This window comes from Acomys russatus, chromosome X (assembly GCF_903995435.1).
Source record: "Acomys russatus chromosome X, mAcoRus1.1, whole genome shotgun sequence".
In the NCBI taxonomy this organism is placed as follows: domain Eukaryota; kingdom Metazoa; phylum Chordata; class Mammalia; order Rodentia; family Muridae; genus Acomys; species Acomys russatus.
The window spans coordinates 31922024-31942760 of NC_067169.1; the positions used below are offsets into that span (position 1 = coordinate 31922024).

General features: G+C 40.7%; 1 protein-coding gene across 1 annotated transcript in view; it reads left to right on the forward strand.

Annotated features, from left to right (window-relative positions):
• Txlng (taxilin gamma) overlaps window positions 1-20737 on the forward strand; it is a 50543-nt gene that overhangs the window by 9621 nt on the left and 20185 nt on the right. Inside the window, exons 2-3 of the mRNA XM_051142336.1 lie at window positions 14441-14732; window positions 17267-17358. Coding sequence (XP_050998293.1) covers window positions 14441-14732; window positions 17267-17358 — 384 coding nt within the window. The remainder of the gene's footprint in view (window positions 1-14440; window positions 14733-17266; window positions 17359-20737) is intronic.

Below are 20737 nucleotides of genomic sequence, written 5' to 3' on the forward strand. Positions count from 1 at the left end.
AAATGCCTATACCCACTGGGTCATCCCACAAGCCCCAGGTATGCTTTTTATAAAATACCTTTTATTCAAATATTCTATTATTTTGTTTGTTTGAGACAGGGTCTCTCTGTGTAGCCTTGGCTGTTCTGGACTCACTTTGTAGACCAGGCTGCCCTTGGTCATCCACCTGCCTCTGCCTCCTGAGTGCTGGGATTTAAGTCAAGTGCCACCACACCCGGCTCAAATATTCTATTTTTTAAAGTTGTTTACTATTTTGGGGGGAGTGGGTTTGAGACAAGGTCTTAGTATGTAGGCTGGTCTCAAATTCACAGGGATCTACCTGTGAGTGGAGGCAGAGGCAGGTGGATCTCTAATTTTGAGGCCAACTTGATCTACAAAGACAATTCTAGTATAGCCTGTGCTACACAGAGAAACCCTGTCTCGAAAAAACAAAAGATGGATGGATGGATGGATAGATAGATAGATAGATAAGATAGATAAAATAAAAAATAAAAATGTTGCCTGGAGGCACAAGCAAATAAAATATAATAAGATGACAAGAGAATGAAAGATTTTCTTAGTTTGGAAAAGCAGCTCCTTTTTATTTTAAAGGAGGATCATTTGAGCCTAGCAATTTGGCAATTTGAGATCAGCCTTTATAACATAGCAAGACTCTGTCAAGAGAAAGCAGAGTGGGAAACTGAAGGAATACCATTTATATGACTACAAGACCACCTTCCTTCTCTCTCATGCTAAGGAAGCTGGCTATCATATTTTTAAAAGGCTGATGGAAAGACTTATATGGCAAACAACCAAGGAAGGTCTTGGGCCTACAGCTCATGAAGAATTGAGGCCTCAGGCCCATATGGAATTGAACCCTAGCAACAACCATAAGAGTAAGCTAGGAAATGGATCTTCCCAGTCAAGGCTTCAGATTATTTCAGCCTATGGGACCCTGTCAAGGACCCAGTCAGGCCACATCCAGATTGTTTTGTTTGCTTGTTTTTTCAAGATAAGGTTTCTTTGTTTAGCCTTGGCTGACCAGGAACCCACTATGTAGACCAAGCTAGCCTCGAAGTCCACAGAGATCCACCTGCCTCTGCTTTCTGAATCCTGGAACTAAAGACATGAGCCGCTGCCTGGCTCTTTGTTTTTAATTTACACTGATGTAGGGTGTTTGCCTTATTTATTTTTTCCTATTTGATTAGCCTTGGAGAGCTGGCATGGGATCTACCTAATTCTTTTGGCAAGTGTGTTCAAATTATTTCAGAAACTTACTGTTTGCTTTTTGTTTTTTTTTAAGATTTATTTCTGCATGCATGTGTGCCTGCATGCTAGAAGAGGGCACCAGATCTCATTATAGATGGTTATCAGCCACCATGTGGTTGCTGGGAATTGAACTTAGGACCTTTGGAAGAGCAGGCAGTGTTCTTAACCTCTGAGCCATCTCTACAGCCCTGTTTGTTTGTTTGTTTTTAAAAGAGAAGTGAAAGTTCTGTCTGTGTGTGTGTCTGTCTGTCTGTGCCACAATACACATATGGAAGTCAAAGGACTGCTTAGAAGAATTGGTTCTCGTCCACCATGTGTGTTCCACGGTTTATCAAACTCAATTTAATAGGCTTGGCAAAAAGTGCCCTTACCTCCTGAACTATCTTACTGGCCATCAAATCTTGTTTTGAATAGTGACATTCTTTTACCTTGTATGGATTGTTTTTTTTTTTTTTTGTTTGTTTGTTTGTTTGTTTTTTGTTTTGTTTTGGTTTTTCGAGACAGGGTCTCTCTGTGTTAGCCTTGGCTGTCCTGGACTCACTTTGTAGACCTGGCTGGCCTCGAACTCACAGCGATCCGCCCACCTCTGCCTCCCGAGAGTGCTGGGATTAAAGGATTGTCTTTTTTTTTTTTTTTTAAGCCAGTTTTTAGCTTGTTTCCAGATTTTGCATGGTACAAAGTAGTGGTTTGGTGAATAACCTTTTTTATTCAAATGAGAATGTCTGGATAGTAAGTCAAGCAGAATTGCTAGGTAAAAGCTAATTCTATTCAGATGTTAATAGAGATTGTTTACCTCTGCAAACCTCAGAACTACTAAGTTAGATCTTTTGTTGTTGTTTTGTTTTTCGAGACAGGGTTTCTCTGTGTAGTCTTAGCTGTCCTGGAACTCACTCTGTAGACCAGGCTGGCCTTGAACTCATTAGTCTGCCTGCCTCTGCCTCCCTGTTTTATTTTTTTAATCTTTAAATTTTGGTAGGTAGTAGCTGGATACAGCGCGGCATGCCTTTGATCCTAGAGGCAGGCCGACTTCCACGTTTGCTTGAGGCCAGCCTGGTCTACAGAATGAGTTCTGAGATAGCCAGGGCTACATAGAAAAAAACTGTCTTGAGAAACAAATAAATATTGGTAGGTAAAAGACAATGCCTTACTTTGATTAGAATTTAAATTAAATAAGTTTATTGTTGTTAGTGCATGTGTGAATATGGGTTCATATATGAGGATCAGAGAAGATTTGCGGGGAATTGGCTTTTTCTGTTATTTTTCTTTTTGAGATAGGGTTTCTCTGTATAGTCTTGGCTGTCCTGGAATTTGCTTTGTAGACCAGGCTGGTCTCGAACTCAGAGATCCACCTGCCTCTGCCTCCCAAGTGCTGGGATTAAAGGTGTGCGCCACCACTATCCAGATGCAGCAGGTACTTTTATCCACTGATAGATCTTGCAAGCCCATTTATAAGCATTTTTAAAAAATATTTATTATTCTTATGTGTATGTATGAGTTTGTGTATGTGTGTCGGGGGTGTTGTGTGCCTTGTGCATGTAGTTCTTAGAGTCCAGTAGAAGACATTAGTTCTGCTGGAGTTACAGGCAGTTGGGAGCTGCCATGTGGGTGCTGGAAACCTCACCCAGTTCCCCAGTTCTTCTGTAAGAACAGCAAGTGGTCCTAACCATTGAGCCATTTCTCCAGCCCAATTGACATTTTTATCATATTTCTTTTATTATGAGCAAGGTTGAAATGTTTTTCTCTATTGGGCGGTTTTAGTTCTTTGTGATATACCTACTCACAAACCCTTGAAAACTAGGGCTTCCTGTGGCTTTTAGGTTAGTCTGAATTTTTCAGTTACCATCTAGTGACTTGATTCTACTCACCCCACCACACCCATACCAGGCCGTTTGTGGTTTTCACTTTTCATGTTTCAGTTTTGGTTTACCTACAGGTGTGAGAATATCACTTTGTTTCCCTTCCTCCGTCCCTCTCCTTCCCAGTATGGTTTAGGATATGTCCTTCACATGAGATAGTGTCTGTGATTACTCTCTGAACTCTTTTCTATCAATCCATCTATCTATCAACAGGGACAGGTTTTCTCTATGTAGCCCTGCCTATCCTGGAACACACTTATGTAGACCAGTCTGGCCTACTCCTGAGTGCTGGGATTAAAGGTATGCTCTATCATACCTGGCCCAAACCTTAATTTTTAAGGGTCTCACATTGAATCTGGAGCTCATCAATTCAACTAAGCCATTTTTATATGGATGCTAGATACCTGAACAAAGGTCCTCATGCAGCTGGTAGTTTACTGACTGAACCACCTCCCTACTTCCTACCCTGTTGTCTTTTGAATATAGGCATGAACTGGGTGTGGTGGTGATGTGTGATCATAATCCCAACACTTTGAAACCTGAGGCAAGGGGGTTGCAACAAGTTTAAGGCCAGCCTGGGATATATAATATAACCTTGTCTCAAAAGACAAAAACTAACAAACAAAAAATTCACATAAAAATTATAGAGCTAGCTGGGTGTGGTGGCACACACCTTTAATCCTAGCACTCAGGAGGCGGAGGCAGGTGGATCTCTGTGAGTTTGAGGTCAGCTTGGTCTACAAAGCGAGTCCAGGACAGCCAAGGCTAACAGAGATCCTATCTCAAAAAAACAAACAAAAAATTTTTTTTAGAGCTATACACCAAAATCTAATATATACTAGTACATAACAATTATCATTAGATCTGTTAAAAAATAAAACCTTTTAATTTCATTTCATTCTTCTGTTCTAACAGGAAAACATATTACTGTTTAAGGAAGCATTGAGGCTGGGTGTGTTGGCGCACACCTGTAATCCCAGTACTCAGAAAGCCGAGGCAGGTTGATCTTTGTTAGTTCAAGGCCAGGCAGGGCTACATAGTGATACTCTGACTCAGAAAAGGAGATAGTTGAATTATACACTTATTTTATTTTGTTTTGTTTTTTCGAAACAGGGTTTCTCTTGTCCTGGCTGTCTTGTCCTGGACTCCTTTGTAGACCAGGCTGGCCTCGAACTCACAGAGTTCTGCCTCTGCTTCCCAAGTGCTGGGATTAAAGGTGTGCACCACCACACCCGGCTCACTTACTTTATTTCTACAAATAATTTGGTGGTTTTTTTTTTCAGGTAGATAATGGCATGTTTTTTGGCCTCTGTTGAAACCAGGTACATACACATTTAGAGGGTTTTGGATTCCCTACAACTGGAGTTACAGACAGGGGTTGCTGAGAATGGAACTTGGGTCCCCCGGAAGAGCAGCCAGCACTCTTTTTTTTTTTTTTTTTTTTTTTTTTTGGTTTTTCAAGACGGTTTCTCTGTGTTAACCTTGGCTGTCCTGGACTTGCTTTGTGGACCAGGCTGGCCTTGAACTCACAGTGATCCACCTGCCTGTGCCTCCCAAGTGCTGGGATTAAAAGCGTATGCCACCACACCCGGCTTGAGCAGCCAGTACTCTTAACTGCTAAGCCACATTTGCAGCCCCCTAATTTTTTTTTGAGACAAGTATCTTGGTATACAGTTCTATGTAGCCTGGAATTAATTAACTGTGTATGTAGTTCAGTCTGGGCTACTCAGACTCAGAGTGATCTTGATTCTTCAGCCTCCGAGTGCTGGGATTTATAGGCATAGACTAGCATGCCTAGGTGGTTTGTTTGTTTTACACATTTATTTCTCATGTGTTGATGTATGTGGATGTGCATATGCTGTGGCACACAAGTGGAGGTCAGAGAATAACTTGGGAGAATTGGTTCTTTCTTCCACCTTGTGGATTCTGGAGATTGATCTGAGGTTGTCACTTGGTGGCACACAGCTTTACCTGATCTTACCCTAGTACTTTGAGATAGAGTCTTGCTATATAATGCATAGTCCTGATTGGTCTCAAACTTGTTATAATTGACCTGCCTAAGCCTCCCACGTTGGTTACAGATGTCTACTATAATGCTCTGCAAAAATTATAACCATTTAAGAATATTTTTCTTTCAACATTTTATTGTGCATATATATAATCATACATAAACATACACATATAGTGTGTATATAAAATACAGGACATGCATGAATGGTTTTTGTGATTTTGTTTTCTTTCTTTTGGTTTTCAGGGTTTCTCTGTGTAGCCTTGGCTGTCCTGGACTTGCTTTGTAGACTAGGCTGGCCTTGAACTCACAGCAGTCTGCCTGCCTCTGCTTCCTGGAGTGCTTTTTAAAATCTTGGTAGGATTTGAACCCAGAGCCTGACACATGCTAAGCATCGTACTTTACCACCAAGCTATACCATGCTTGTTTGTTTGTTTGTTTGTTTTGTTGTTGTTGTTATTGTTTTGAGACAGGATTTCTCTGTTTTAGCCCTGGCTGTCCTTGAACTCACTCTGTAGACCAGGCTGGCCTTGAACTCACAGAGATCCACCTGCCTCTGCCTCCTGAGTGCTGGGATTAAAAGTGAGTACCACCACCGTCCAGCTTGTCGTTTGTTTTTTTAAGTATTATTTTTCAGAGCATCTTTCTATTATTGTTGATTTTTGTTCTTTATTTTGAGTCAGGGTCTCTTTGTATAGCTCATGCTAGACTAGATCTTTTAATCCTCCTGCCTTGGCCTTTCAAGTACTGAGATTACAGCCGTACGCCACCATGTTCAGTTTCTCCTTATTACTAAGTAGACCATGGTAAGATAGGTAGGACACAGTGCAATGAGATTTGTATAGAAGTAGATAAGGGATAATATAATTACAAAACAGCCAGTAGTTGAAGCTACAGCCTGGACTGAGAAACTTATATTGCTAAGGTTCAAGTCTTTGCCCTGCAATATACAGGAACCTTTGACCATACACTTTGCCATGCCACAATTTATTTATCTGTTCAAGAAAGTGATAAAACTTTCATCATGACCTTGTGTGGATGAAGTTAGTTAATAATAATAGAAAGTGCTTACCGAGGTCCCTGGTTTTAGTATTTACTGTGTTAGCTGCTACAGCTATTGTTCATGGAAAAGATCGTGTGAAAGAAAATATACTTCAGGGCTGAAGAGATGGCTCAGAGGGTAAGCGCACTGGCTGCTCTTCCAGAGGTCTTGAGTTCAATTCCCAGTACCCACAAAGTGACTCACAACCATCTATAATGAGATCTGGTGCCCTCTTCTGGCATGAAGTTGTACATGCAGATACAACATTGCATACATAATAAATAAATAATTAAAAAAAAAAAAGAAAAGAAAAGAAAATATACTTCAGCTGGGTGTGGGGGCGCACACCTTTAATCCCAGCACCTGGAAGGCAGAGGCAGGTGGATTTCTGTGAGTTTGAGGCCAGCCTGGACTACAGAGCCAGTTCCAGGACAGCCAGAGCTGTTACATAGAGAAACCCTGTCTTAAAAAACAAAAAACAAACAAAAAAAACAAAAGGAAAAAAGAAAGAAAGAAAAAGAAAATACCCCTCAAATGCTTATGAAACAGTAAAGAAGCAAGTTTTCTTGTTTTATTTTAAAGATGGCTCTGATGTAGCCAAAGTTGACCTTCAACTTCTAATCGTCCTCCCTTCATCTTCCAAATGTTGAGTTGCAGGTTTATACCGCACCATCACGCCAGGTTTAAAACAGTGCTGGGAAGCAAACCCAGGCCATCTGCAAAGTTAGCTACACTCCCAGCCTCTACAGTAAAAAAATGCATTGACTACATATACAGAATACTCTTGACAAAACGAGGACTGGGAAATAATTCACATGTTGGCCTAAAATTTTGCTTTGTACTTAACAGCCCACTATAGAACTTGAAGAACATAAGTTAAAAATGGATAGTAGGCTGGGTGTGGTGGCTCACACCTTTAATCCCAGCACTTGGGAGGCAGAGGTCAACCTGGTATACAAAGCAAGTTCAGGATAGCCAAGGTAATACAGAGAAACCCTCTCTCAAAAAAAAAAACAAAACAAAAAACAAAAAAAAAAAAACAAAGAACAACAAAAGAGTAGAAAAATGAGCTTGCTTCAGGAACATTTGCTGGTAACCTTAACTAGAAGTAGGCTTATTCAAAACTAGAAAGTCTTTCATTAGTAAATATGAAAAAAGCTACAATACATCAATTAGTTACTGTAGCACACCTGTAATCCCAGCACTCTGGAGGCAGAGGCAGGTGGATCGATATGAATTTGAGGCCAGTCTGGTCTACAAAGTAAGTTCCAAGACAGCTCCAGGCCCACACAAAAAAACCCTGTCTCAAGAGAAAAAAGATTGACAAATTGAAAGTCTTAAGTACATAGACAATGAGAGCATAAAGTTAGAAGGGAAACATGAGGTATGATGGTACGCTGTAGACCATCGTCATGCTGAATGCCACTGGCCATTTTGAGTTAGTGGATTGTTGTTAGCATTTTAAAAAATTATTTTTATTATTGTGTATGTGTAGAGACACATTTTAATTTTGTCTCCGCACTGTTTTAAACCTGGCATGAATGGTGCAGTGAATACTTTTTGGGAGGTAAAGGCAGGATGATCAAAAGTTCAAGGTCAGCTTTAAAATAAAACAAGAGACACATCAGAAGATAATTTTGTGGTGTTGATCTTTGTGTTTTGTTTTGGTTTTTGTTTTTTTTCCGAGACAGGGTTTCTCTGGATAGCTCGGACTATCCTGGAACTCCCTATGTAGACCAGGCTGGCCTCGAATTCATAGAAATCCACCCACCTCTGCCTCCTGAGCGTTGGGATTAAAGGCGCATGCCACCATGTCTGGGCGATCTTTGTATTTTTATGTGAGGGTAAACTGGGGTTGTGAGGCTTGTACAACAAGCATTTAAAAAAATCTTCTGAGATATTTTTGCTGGATCTGTTTTTGGCCCTTCTTGAATCTTTTATTTATTTATTTTGACACAGGTCTCACCATATAGTCTTGGCTGGCCTGGGTCTTGTTAGTGTAGACTGTTTTGGCCTCAAATGAGATCTGTCTGCCTCTGCCTCCTGAGTGCTAGGATTACAGGTATATCACTCAGCACTTTTCTTAAGCTGCTTTTTTTGTTTTTTCTTGTTTTTTTTTCTTTTTCTTGTCTTTTTTGTTTTGTTTTGTTTTTTCTTGTTTTGTTTTTCAAGACAATGTTTCTCTGTGTAACATCCCTGGCTGTCCTGGACTCACTTTGTAGACCAGGCTGGCCTCGAACTCACAGCGATCCACCTGCCTCTGCCTCCCGAGTGCTGGGATTAAAGGCGTGCGCCACCACGCCTGGCTGCTCTCAAGTCTTTAAATTGTGTTTCAATATATATGATAAGAGTAGCTATAAACTGTTAATCTGAAAACAATAATAGCTTTGTGCCTGGTATATATGTGTACATGTTTATGTTTTGAGTGATTGGGGTAGATATCTAACATTGTTGTTTTAGTTTTTTTGAGACGGGATATTTCTGTATAGCCTTAGCTGTCCTTGAATGGACTCTGTTGACTGACCTTGCTGGAACTCACAGAGATCCATCTGCATCTGCCTCTGCCTCCCAAGTGCTGGGATTAAAAGCGTGTGCCACCATCACCTGGCTTAAGTTTTTGAGACAGGGCCTTGCTCTGTATACCACACTAACCTGGACCTTGCTTTGTAGACCAAATTGGCCTAGAATTTATAGCAATCCTCCTGCCTCTGCCTTCTGAGTACTGGGATTACAGATGTGTACTACTACATCTGATAAGAACAATTTAGATTTTTTTTAAAAGTTAGATTTATTTATTTAGTGTTTTTATATGGGAACATAAAATGTGTGCAGGTCAGAGGATAGTTCTCAGGACTCTGTCCTTCCTTTCCATGTGAGAGCTGGAGATTGAACTTGTGTTGGCAGGCTTGTGATTAAGTCCCTTTACTTGCTGAGCCTTCTCCTTGGCCCACAAATAACTTCTTTTTTTTCCAATATCGGATTTCTCTGTGTAGCCTTGGCTGTCCTGGACTCACTTTCTAGAGCAGACTGGCCTTGAACTCAAAGAGATCTGCTTGCCTCCAGAGTGCTGGGATTACAGGTGTGAGCCTCCACTGCCTGACACCCACGAATAGCTTTTGAATTCAGTCTTCTTTGGCATTTTGAAATAGCCAAAATTGTGTCTTTTGTCCAAATTGAGACAATGAAAAAAATCAGAATTGGGTGAAAATATTTGACAATCATATATCTCATAGTAGACTTATATCTAGTTATATAATGTATAAGAAAGCAACAAGTAACTAGATGACAAAATGAGTAAAGGACCTGAATAAACTCTTTTCCAGAGAAGGTATCCAAATGCCTAATAAATAGAAGGTAGATACCAAACATTTTCAGTCCTCAGAAATGCAAACCCAAATCAGTTGGTTACTATGGAAACACTTTTTCTTGCCTTCCTGGTCCTGGACTCACTTTGTAGACCAGGCTGGCCTCCAACTCACAGAGATCTACTTGTCTCTGCCTCCAGAGTGCTGGGATTAAAGGCATGCATCACCACCGCCCTGCAGGAACTGATTTTTTAAAAAAGATTTATTTATTTGTTATGTTTACAGTGTTCTGCCTGCATGTACACCTGCGTGCCAGAAGAAGGCATCAGATCTCATTATAGATGGTTGTGAACCACCATGTGGTTGCTGGGAATTGAACTCAAGATCTTTGGAAGAATAGCCAGTTCTGAGCCATCTCTCTAGCCCCCAGGAACTGAGTTTTAATCTGTTTAGGGAAAAGATTTGTTTTGTTCCTTATAACTCTTTAAATTGGTCATGGTGACATATGTCTTTAATCCCAGCACTCAGGTGACAGTCAGTTGGCTCTCTGTGAGTTCAAGGTCAACCCTATATATATATAGTGAGTTCCAGGACAGCCAGGCTACATAGTGACACCCTGACTCCATAAGAAACAAGTAGTGTCTAAATTGTAATTGTGTGTGTGTGTGTATGTGTGTGTGTCTGTGTGTTTGTGTTCGTACCAGAGTTTGAACCCTAGGTCTTAGGTATCCTAACCATTGAGTTATGTTTCTAGCTCCTAAATTGCAACTTGAAAAAAAGAATTTTTTTTTGAGACAGGAGTTCTCTGTAGTTTTGGCCATCCTGGACTCACTTTGTAGACCAGACTGACCTCAAACTCACAGATATCTGCCTGCCTCTGGCTCCCCAAGTGCTGGGATTACAAGTGTACGCTGTTGTGCCTGTCTTTGATTTTTTTTTTTGTTTTGTTTTTACTTTTACTTTTTAAAATTAAATATGAGGCATTAGATTTTTTTTTCAAGACAGGGTTTCTCTATGTAGCCTTGGCTGTCCTGGACTTGCATTGCATACCAGACTGGCCTCGAACTCACAGAGATCCACCTGCCTCTGCCTCCTGAGTGCTGGGATTAAAGGCATGCACCACCATGCCCAGCTAGATACCATTTTTTATTTCTAATTTACTTCATTTATTTTGAGACTAGGTCTCATTGTAACTCTGGCTGCCCAGAACACTCTGTGTAGACCATGGTGGCCTTGAACTCACAGATCCATCTGTCTCGGTCTCCTAAGCACTGGGATTAAAGGTGTGCACCACCACACCTGGCTAAAATTGTGTGTGTGTGTGTGTGTGTGTGATATGTACATACCCATAGATGCCAGAAAAGGGTGTTAGATCCCCTGTAGGTGGAATAACAGGTATTTGTGAACTGTCTGACATGGGTTCTGGAAGCAAATCTCAGGTCATTTGAAAGAGCAGCACATACTGCTAACTGCTGAGACATATCTCCAGCTCCCCATTGTGAAACTCCCCTCCCTCACCCCTAAACAAGGTCTCATCTCACTATGTAACCTTGAGCTCATATGTAACCAGGCTGACCTTGAATTTATAGCTTCTATCTCCAGAGTGCTGGGATTAAAGGTGAGTACCACAACTACATCCAGCATCCTTGTGTAACTTTTAACAAATTTTGAAGTTCAGAAAAGTACACAAATTATAAATGTTTGAGCTTAATAAATTTTTAGGAAGTGAACATCTGTGTTATTCCATCTACATTAAGAACTATTGCCAAGCACTCTAGAAAGCCCATCCAGTTCCTTATTTCTAGTTCCATCCATTCACCTAGAATCCTTTTATATCTAAATTGTTCCTTCCGTAAGTATTCTGTGATGAAAGTCATGCTGCTGTGTGTGCAGAAGTTCATTCTCATTGCTCAATGGTCTGATCATGTTGTAATTGATCAATTCTTCTGTTGAGTTGGTTTCGTTTTTGGACAGTTCCAAGTAGTGCTGCTTTAAACATTTTTGGCCTTTCAGTGCACCTATGTACAAACTTGTGAAATCCTAGAAGTGGAATTAAGTGGGTTAGAAGCTATCCAGATTTGCCAAAGAATTGTAGGGCCAATTTGTTCTCCAGAAAGCAGTGTAGCTGGCCTATAATTCCAGCACTCATAGTCAGTTTTGGAGATATAGTCAATGTTAGGCTAGCTTGCACTACACATTGCCCTGCCTTAAAAAGATAAAAACAGCCCCCTAAAAGCATAGTAATTGGTTTCTGTCAACCCTAGATTATAAAAGATAAGTATTAGTTGCCGTAATATCTTCGTTTCCTTCTACATTGATCCTTCAATTATTTTTAGTTCTTCAGATGGATATGCCACAGTTTGAAATATCTTATTTTAATTGTGTGTCTACATGTGAGGGCAGATCCTTTCTCCCCCCCTGCCGCCCCCCCACCCTGGTTTTCTGCAGACAGGGTTTCTTTGTGTAGCAAGAGGCTGTCCTGGACTCAATTTGTAGAACAGGCTAGCCTTGAAGTCATAGAGATCCACCTCCTCTGCCTCCCAAATGCTGGCATTAAAGGTGTATGCTACCATGCCTGGCTAAATTATCCGCTAATAATTTGTCACATGTATTGTGGCATGCTTATACACATACACACCCAGTGTACACACAATAAATAAATAAGTGTAGTAAAAAACATTTCAAAACAAGATTCCCGCTCCATCATTAATTATTGTTGTTGCTGTCATTTCTGCTCAGGCTGGCCTCAAACTTAAAATTCCCCTACCTTAGTTTTCTAAGTCTCTGGCTCCTACTAGTTTTGTTTTGTTTTGTTTTGAGCCATGGTTTCAACTCTGTAGCTCAGTCTAGCCTGGAACTCACTATACAGTTAAGGCTGGTCTTAAATTTGCCTCAGTCTTCCTGCTTTAATCTTTTTGTTTGTTTTTTGTGGTTTTTTTTTGTTTGTTTTGTTTTTTTGTTTTTGTTTTTCAAGACAAGGTTTCTCTGTGTAGCCTTGGCTGTCCTGGACTCACTTTGTAGACCAGACTGGCCTCAAACTCAGAGATCCACCTGCCTCTGCCTCCCAAGTGCTGGGATCAAAGGCGTGCGCCACCATGCCCGGTGCTTTAATCTTTATTTATTTAACTTTTTCTGAATTGAAAACAATTTTAATATATAATATATTTTGACCAAGTTTTTCCCCTTCCTTGATTCCTCCCAGATCTACCATAACCTTTTGGTTTTTGTTTATTGTTGTTTTTGTTTTCCTTGACAGGGTTTCTTTGTGTAACACAGAGCCCTTGGCTGTCCGGGACTCACTTTGTAGAACAGACTGGCCTCAAACTCAGATCCACCTGCTTATGCCTCCTAATTGCTAGGATTAAAGGCATGTGCCACCTCCCCACCCCACCCCCTGGCTTGGAAACCCTGTTTTCAACCAGAGAGGAATTGTAGAGTGTACAGTTGTGGCATGGCATATCATATGACCAAATAATATGAAAAAAATACGATGTGGAGAAGACAAAAAATAGGGTTGGCCAATCGCAGTGTGGTGCCAGGCAGAAGAATATTAAGTTTTAGGCCAACCTGAGCTATGTATAACAAGACCCTGTCTTGAGCAAAAATATGAGAAAAGAGAATAAGGTAAAAATAACGATTCAAAGGAGAATTAGAATAAGTGGTATTTTTGTTTGTTTTTGTATGTATGACTTCTGTATTAGTGATAGGGAGAGCTGTTTAACGTACCAGTCTCAATTTCTATGATATAATATGAGAGAAGTTTATTACTTATTCACCTAGTGTTTCCAGTATGTGTTTTCTTTGCAGGTAGTGTGTCTTTCCTGTATGCATATGGAATTTGAACCAGGCTGCTTTTGTCACGTGGCCCTGCCATCTTACAGCACCTTGATGACCTCTGTATTTAACCAGAGTGGGGAAGAGATGGAGGACAAAGAACTTGTCCTTCTGAGGATAAAAATCTGGTCGCTGGGGCTGGAGAGATGACTCAGAGGTTAAGAGCACTGACTGCTCTTCCTCAGTTCAATTCCCAGCAACCACATGGTGGTTCACAAGCATCTATAATGTGATCTAGTGCCTGTCATGCAGGTGTATACATAATAAATAAATCTTTTAAAAATTGGTTGCTAGCCAGGTGTGGTGGCGCACGCCTTTAATCCCAGCACTCGGGAGGCAGAGGCAGGCGGATCGATGTGAGTTCGGGGACAGGCTGGCCTACAAAGCGAGTCCAGGACAGCCAAGACTACAAGGAGAAACCGTGTCTCAGAAAACTGAAAAAAAAAATTGGTTGCTGAAATGAGAGTCATGGACTCAGCTGCAATAAAACTGGTTGCTAAAGTGACGCTCATAGCCTGAACTAACATGGGAGTCTTACTTAGCTGTCAAGGGGCTGAGAAATGTAGTGTGCTATCACTGGGTACTGGTACTTATCCCTCAGTGCCTACTCCCCTGGATAATTCAGGAGCTGGTTTTTTTTTTGGGTTTTTTTTTTTTTTTTTTTTTTTTTTTTTTTTTTTTTTGTGGATTGCCACCTAGTTAGCTAGCTGAGCTGTCCTATCATCTTTCAGAGAGCAGCAGGATAGTTTGTTGACTTGGGACAGTTTACTGTTTAAAAGATAGTAATTATCTTTAAATGATGAATTTTTATAAAGAAATAAGTTTAGATTTATTACTAAGTGGCATTTTAGTCTCCTTTGGTAGCATATAGTTGTGTTTTATTTTACCTATCTTTTGGCAGTGCTATGGACGAGTCCCTGAGGCTCTTGAAAGAAAGGACTACTACCTCAGATATACCCCAGCGGTTTTAACTTTAATAGCCTTATATTTAACAGTTTAGATGATGTCTCAGTGAAACTTAAAAGCTACTTTATTTACATCGAATGCACAACCCACTAAATAAAAAAGCTGTTAAGCTATGGCATGTCATTGGTTATATATATTGATTACTTTCAATTTAACTTTATCTTTCTCCCCTTCCCTCTAGTTTCAAATTGGTACAATGGATGAAGCTGGAATTTGTGGGTTAGGAGTGAAAGCAGACATGTTATGTAACTCTCAAACAAATGCTATTCTTCAACATCAAGACTCCACAACTAAGAAGCATTCACTGGAAGGGGATGAAGGCAGTGACTTTATAACAAAGAACAGAAACTTGGTGAGCTCAGCATTCTGTACACAGGAGTCAAGAGAAGAAATTCCTGGACGGGAAGCTCGCACAGGTCCTCCTGATGGCCAGCAGGATCCAGAGTGCAGCAGGAACAAAGAGAAGACCTTAGGTAAGCAGCTCTGGTCACCGGGTGAATGGTGTTCTCACATCTTGCTCATTTTATTCCCATTGTGTTCAACACAGGTGACCATGAACATTGCCAGGTTGGGGGTGCTTAGCCAGAACACATGCCATGGGTCTGTACGATGGCGCGCTGAGTAAAGGTGCTTGCTGCTAAGCCTGAGGACCTGACTCTGATCCCTGGGACCCATAATTGCCAAAGGAGAGCACAACTGTTACAAGTTGTCTTCTAACCTCCACACATGTACTGTGGCATGCACACAGACAGATAGACACACATACACACTAAATCAGTATAGAATAAATAACCTGTTGCCTCAAGTTAGTCAACTTGTCTGTTGCAGTTGTGTACAGAAGGTGGAGAGAAGAGTAGGAAAGAACAGTTATTTCTCTCTAATCAAGCAGAAAGTCAAAAATTGTTGAGGATAGAGTGGCATTTGACTTGCTTTATTTGCAGCTTTACTAGGCTGATCAAAAAGTATGTGGAAACTGTGTATTTAGTCAGTTTAAGACTGAACATTTCAGCACTTGGAAGGTACAGGCAGGCAGATCTCTTTTAGTTCCGTGCCAGCCTGGTCTACAGAGTGAGTCCAGGATAGTAGTCAAGGCAGAAGGAAAAATCCTATCTCAACAAAACAAAACTCAACAACAACAACAACAACAAAAACCCAAACAACCAAACAAAAACCAACAACAAATTTTAAGTCATTTTGTTATTTTCTTTCCATTGTAATCTGTATACCAGAGGCATTAAGGTACATACATTGCTGAGATAGCTCATATGTAAGAGTGAACATTTTTTTAAATGAAAATGGTATCTTGGGGGCTAGGCATAATGGAGCACGCTTTTAATTCCAGCACTTGGGAGGAAGAGGCAGGTGGATGGCTGTGAGTTCAAGGCCAGCCTGGTCTACAAAATGAGTCTAGGACAGTCTAGGCTACACAGAGAAACCCTGTCTCAGAAAAAAGAAAGGAAAGAAGGAAGAGAAAGAAAGAAAAGAAAAGAGTATCTTGGGGCTGGAGAACTGGCTCTGCAGTTAAGAACACTTGCTGCTAATGCAGCGGACCCAGGTTTGGTTCCCAGCACACACACATGGTCGCTTACAACCATCTGTAACTCCAGTTCCAGGGAATCACACACCCTTTTCTGGTCTCTTTGTGCACTAAGCACACATGTGGTACACAGACATGCAGGTAAAACACTGACACACACAAAAGTAAACCTCAAAAAAAGAAAAAGAAAAGGATATCTGTCATCCAGCTTGAGATAAATTTCAACAAGTGAGGGAATAACATATCAGCGCTCAGGAAGCAGAAGCAGGTAACTTCAAGGCCAACCTGGTTTATTACATAGTGAGTTTCAGGACAGCCAGGGCTACTGAGAAACCATCTCCAAAAAAATCACCTATTTTGAAACACTGTCTCTACATGATTTTCCCTCTCAAAGTCCTTAAAATACTGTTAAGCCTCCCCACCCCCACCCCAGGGAAAAGTTATGTTGCTGTTCTTTTACTTGTTTAACATTGGCTAACACAGGAATAACAAAGTAAATCACTAGAAAGTAAGTTACTTAAACTACACATAGGAGAGGTATGTGCATTTGAGATAGGCAAAGCATGTCAACTGAAACCATCTGAAAGTCTGTTTATATTTATATTTGGTCAGACTGAAGCTTTTAAACATAGTCTTTGCTGTTTTTAATTTGCCATTTGTCTTAACATAGACATCTTATGGTTAGACAAGGGAATATTTACCTCCTTTTTTTGTTTGTTTGTTTTTTGAGACAGGGTTTCTGTGTGTAGCCTTAGCTGTCCTGGATACACTTTGTAGACCAGGCTGGCCTTGAACTCACAGCGATCCACCTGCCTCTGCCTCCCGAGTGCTGGGATTATAGGCGATACTACCACCCAGCCTGGAATTCTTAAACCAGGCATGGTGGCGCACACCTGTAATCCCAGCACTTGGGAGGCAAAGGCAGGCTGATCTCTGTGAGTTCGAGGCCAGCCTGGTCTACAAAGCAAGTCCAGGACACAGCTAAGGCTACACAGAGAAAACCTGTCTCAAAAACCAAAAAAAACCAAAAAGAATTCTTAGCAGCATTAATGAGTTTAGTCACTTAAGATGGGGTAGATGAGGGACAGAGGAGGATCTGTTAATCCTGAATGTAAGAGCCACTCCTCACCTTGCTGAGAATCAAAGCCAGGACATAGTGACCAAGTGTTCTTCCACTTAGCCCTCTTCCTAAATAATTTGTTTGATTTGGATTTGGTTTTCTGATACAGGCTATCACTCTGTGGCTCAGGATGGTCTTGAACTCGAGAATCCTCTTGTGTATTGCAGTTAGCAATTTGAGCCAACATATGTAGCTCAAAATAGCTTTCAGATTGAACTGGCAAGTATATTTCTCGTTATAGGTGGAAATTATTTTATCTTGAGATTAGAACATGGGAAGTGCTGGTAGAATTCACCGGTCATATTTGATCTTATTATTCAGGACTTATTTCTTATCTTGTTAATCATCAGGAAAAGAAGTTTTATTACTGATGCAAGCACTAAACACCCTTTCAACCCCAGAGGAGAAGCTGGCAGCTCTCTGTAAGAAATATGCTGATCTCGTGAGTATTCAGTCACAATTTGTGAGGGCCATGAAAATATAGCAGAACATGTGTGTATGTTTGATAAGCTTTATTAAAATATAATTTTATTTATATAAAAATATAGCTTAAGATTGAAAGAGAATCTGATTTCTTGGGGTCTTTTGTGGTTTTTAGGATTTTATTCTGTATTTATTTATTTTTGGTTTTGTGGAACTTGCTACGTAGGTTGCTATGTAGGCCTCTGCCTCTGCCTTTTCAGCCCTGGGATTAAGGTATGTGCCAGCACACCCAGCTGATTTTTCTAGCACATAGAGAACGCCATAATGCTAAGCTGTGGTATAGACCTTTTCCTGTGCTTCACATCTGAGCCAGAGTCTTCATGCATGCAGTCTTCAGCTTCTGGGCTCAAGTGATCCTTCTGCCTCAGTTTTCTGAATAGTTGAAACTACAAACATGTACCCTCATACCTGGTCGGTGTAGATTTTCTAAAACTTGATGTTAGAGTTATATAGTGTGCTGTGTGTGTGTGTGTGTACACATACATGCGCATGGCACATGCTCAAGGATGTATGCCTGTGTCTGTATATGTATGTGTCTGATTGCAAGTGTGCATGTGTATAGTGCACCTACATGCATAAAGCTCTGGCTTCCATTCCCAGCACAGCATGCAACAATGTTGTTGTGCATGCCTGTAATCCCAGGCCTTGAGGCAGGAAGAGTCAATGGCATAGGGAGTTTGAGACCAGCTTGGGCTATAAGACCTTGTTTCAAGATAATTTTTTGAGATGCTACTTAGATTTGTTAATAGTTAATAGTTAAATCTTTCTCCAACTTTGGAAGAAAGGATCTCTTTTTGTTTTTGTTGTTGTATGAGTTTGAGTCTTATGTAGCCTTGGTTGTTCTGGAACTTGATATATGAACTAAGTTGGCCTTGGATGACTACCTCTATAACCCAGATGTTGTTGAGATAGATAATAAGTGATAAGGCTCTTGTCCCCTTCCCACGTGTGTGTGTGTGTGTGTGTGTGTGTGTGTGTGTGTGTGTGTGTGTGAGAGACAGAGACAGAGAGAGAGACAGAGAGAGAGAGACAGAGAGAGAGAGACAGAGGAGGGGAGGGAATTGGGCCAGCAAGATGACTCAATTGGTGAAGCTTGAGGCCCTGACTTGGGTCCCTAGGACTCCTATGGTAGAAGGAGTGAACCGACTCCTAGAAGTTACCTCCTAATGTCCACTGACATGTTGTGGCACACATATACACACAATAAATAAGTAAATAATTAAAAATTATAGAAATTGGTCTTCCTAAAATCAGTAAATACCTTAAAGACTGGGACCTATAATTCCAGCTCTTCATGGGGCGAGGCAAGATCATCACAAGTTCAAGACCTATACGGGCAATTTAGTGAGACTCTACTGAAAATAAAAGGTAAAAAGGGCTAGAGATACAGCTCAGTGGTAGTGCGTTTGCCTAGCATGTGCCAGCCCCAGGTTTGATGTATAGAAGGTACCAGGGGAAAAGGATTGGAATTACTTTGAAAGATGACATTACAAACCTGAGACATTTCCAACCGAGTTAGACTTAGTACCAAAAATATCTGAAGGGGGCTGGAGATGGCTTAGTGGTTAAGAGCACCTAGCTGTTTGTCCAAAAGACTTGTGGTTAGAGTCGTAGCACTTACATAGCAGCTAACAACCTGCTATAATTTCAATTCCAGGGGATCTGATGCCTTCTTTGGCCTTTGTAGGGTCTATGTAAATGTGGTATACATGCAAGCAAAATGCCCACTCATGTAACATTTTTTTAACTGTACACCTAGAACTAGGGGTATACAGCTCAGTGTTAAATCATTTATGTGCCTTACATGTACAAGGTCTTGGGTTCAATCCCTAGCACAGTACAATAAGAATAACCATGAAAGAATAAAACAATACCTATAAATATGAAAGAAAGAAACAAAAAACCAGTGGAGGGACTGGAGAGATGGCTCAGTGGTTAAGAGCATTGTCTGCTCTTCAACCATCTATAATGTGATCTGATGCTCTCTTCTGAAATGCAGGTGTACATGCAAATAGAGCACTCATATACCTAAAATAAACAAATAATTCTTTAAAAAACAGTGAAAGCTGGGTGAAAAATAAGAAAAGGGCATTTCATAGGAGTAGAAAACCACAGTACAAAGATAACCTAGCCATAAGGACATGTGGAAGTATTAACTTCATGTAGTGGTCAGAGAGGAAGAGCACAGTGAGATGCCATTCCATCCCGACCCCCCTTTAAAGACAGGGTCTCACTACGTTGCCCTGGCTGGCCTGGAAATCAGCAAAGATCACCAGCATTTGCTACTGCCTCCCGAGTGCTGGGATTTTATAGGAATGTGCCATCATGCCTGGTCCATTTTATATCTATTATGTGACAAAAATTAAAGAATATAATCTTCATATACTTAAAGAAGATAGATTTGCATGGTATTTTGTCTTGTTTCTTGTTTAAGAAATTACTATTAAAAAAGAAAAAGGAAAAAATTACTGTTAATTACATGTGTGTGTGTGTCTTTGCCTTTGCACATTCATACATGGAAGCATAAAGTTTCAGATCCTCTAGGGCTAGGATTATAGGCAGTTTTGAGCTTCCCAACATGGGTGTTGGGAACGGAGCATAGGTCTTCTACAAGAGCAGTATGCACTCTTAACCACTGAACCACCTCATGAGCCCCTGCATGATCTTTTTTCTTTTTTAAAGATTTGTTTATTAAGTATACAGTGCTCTGCCTGCATGTACACCAGAAGAGGGCACCAGTTCTCAATATAGATGGTTGTGAACCACCATGTGGTTGCTGGGAAGTAAACTCAGGACCTTTGGAAGAGCAAGCAGTGCTCTTAACCACTAAGCTCCCTTTTTTCTTTCTTTCTTTCTTTTTGGGTGTTTTTTGTTTTTTCTCGAGACAGGGCTTCTCTGTGTAGCCCCGGCTGTCCTAGACTTGCTTTGTAGACCAGGTTGGCCTCAAACTCAGAAATCTGCCTGCCTCTGCCTCCCGAGTGCTGGGACTAAAGGTTTGTGCCATCACACCTGCCTAAGAATGGGGTTTTTGTTGTTGTTTTTTTGTTTTGTTTTGTTTTGTTTTTTTGAGATACTGTTTCTCTGTCTTATCTTGGCTGTCCTGCACTTGCTTTGTAGACCAGGCTGGTCTTGAACTCACATCGATCCCGCGAGTGCTGAGATTAAAGGTGTGCACCATCATGCCTGGCTAAGAATGGGTTTTTAATGTGTTTTAAAAATGGATGATGTGAGCCGATCGTGGTGGCCAGCCTGATCAACAAGCAAGTTCAGGTCAGTCAAGGCTAACACAGAGAAACCCTGTCTCAAAAAAGAAAAACAAACAAACAAACAAACAAACA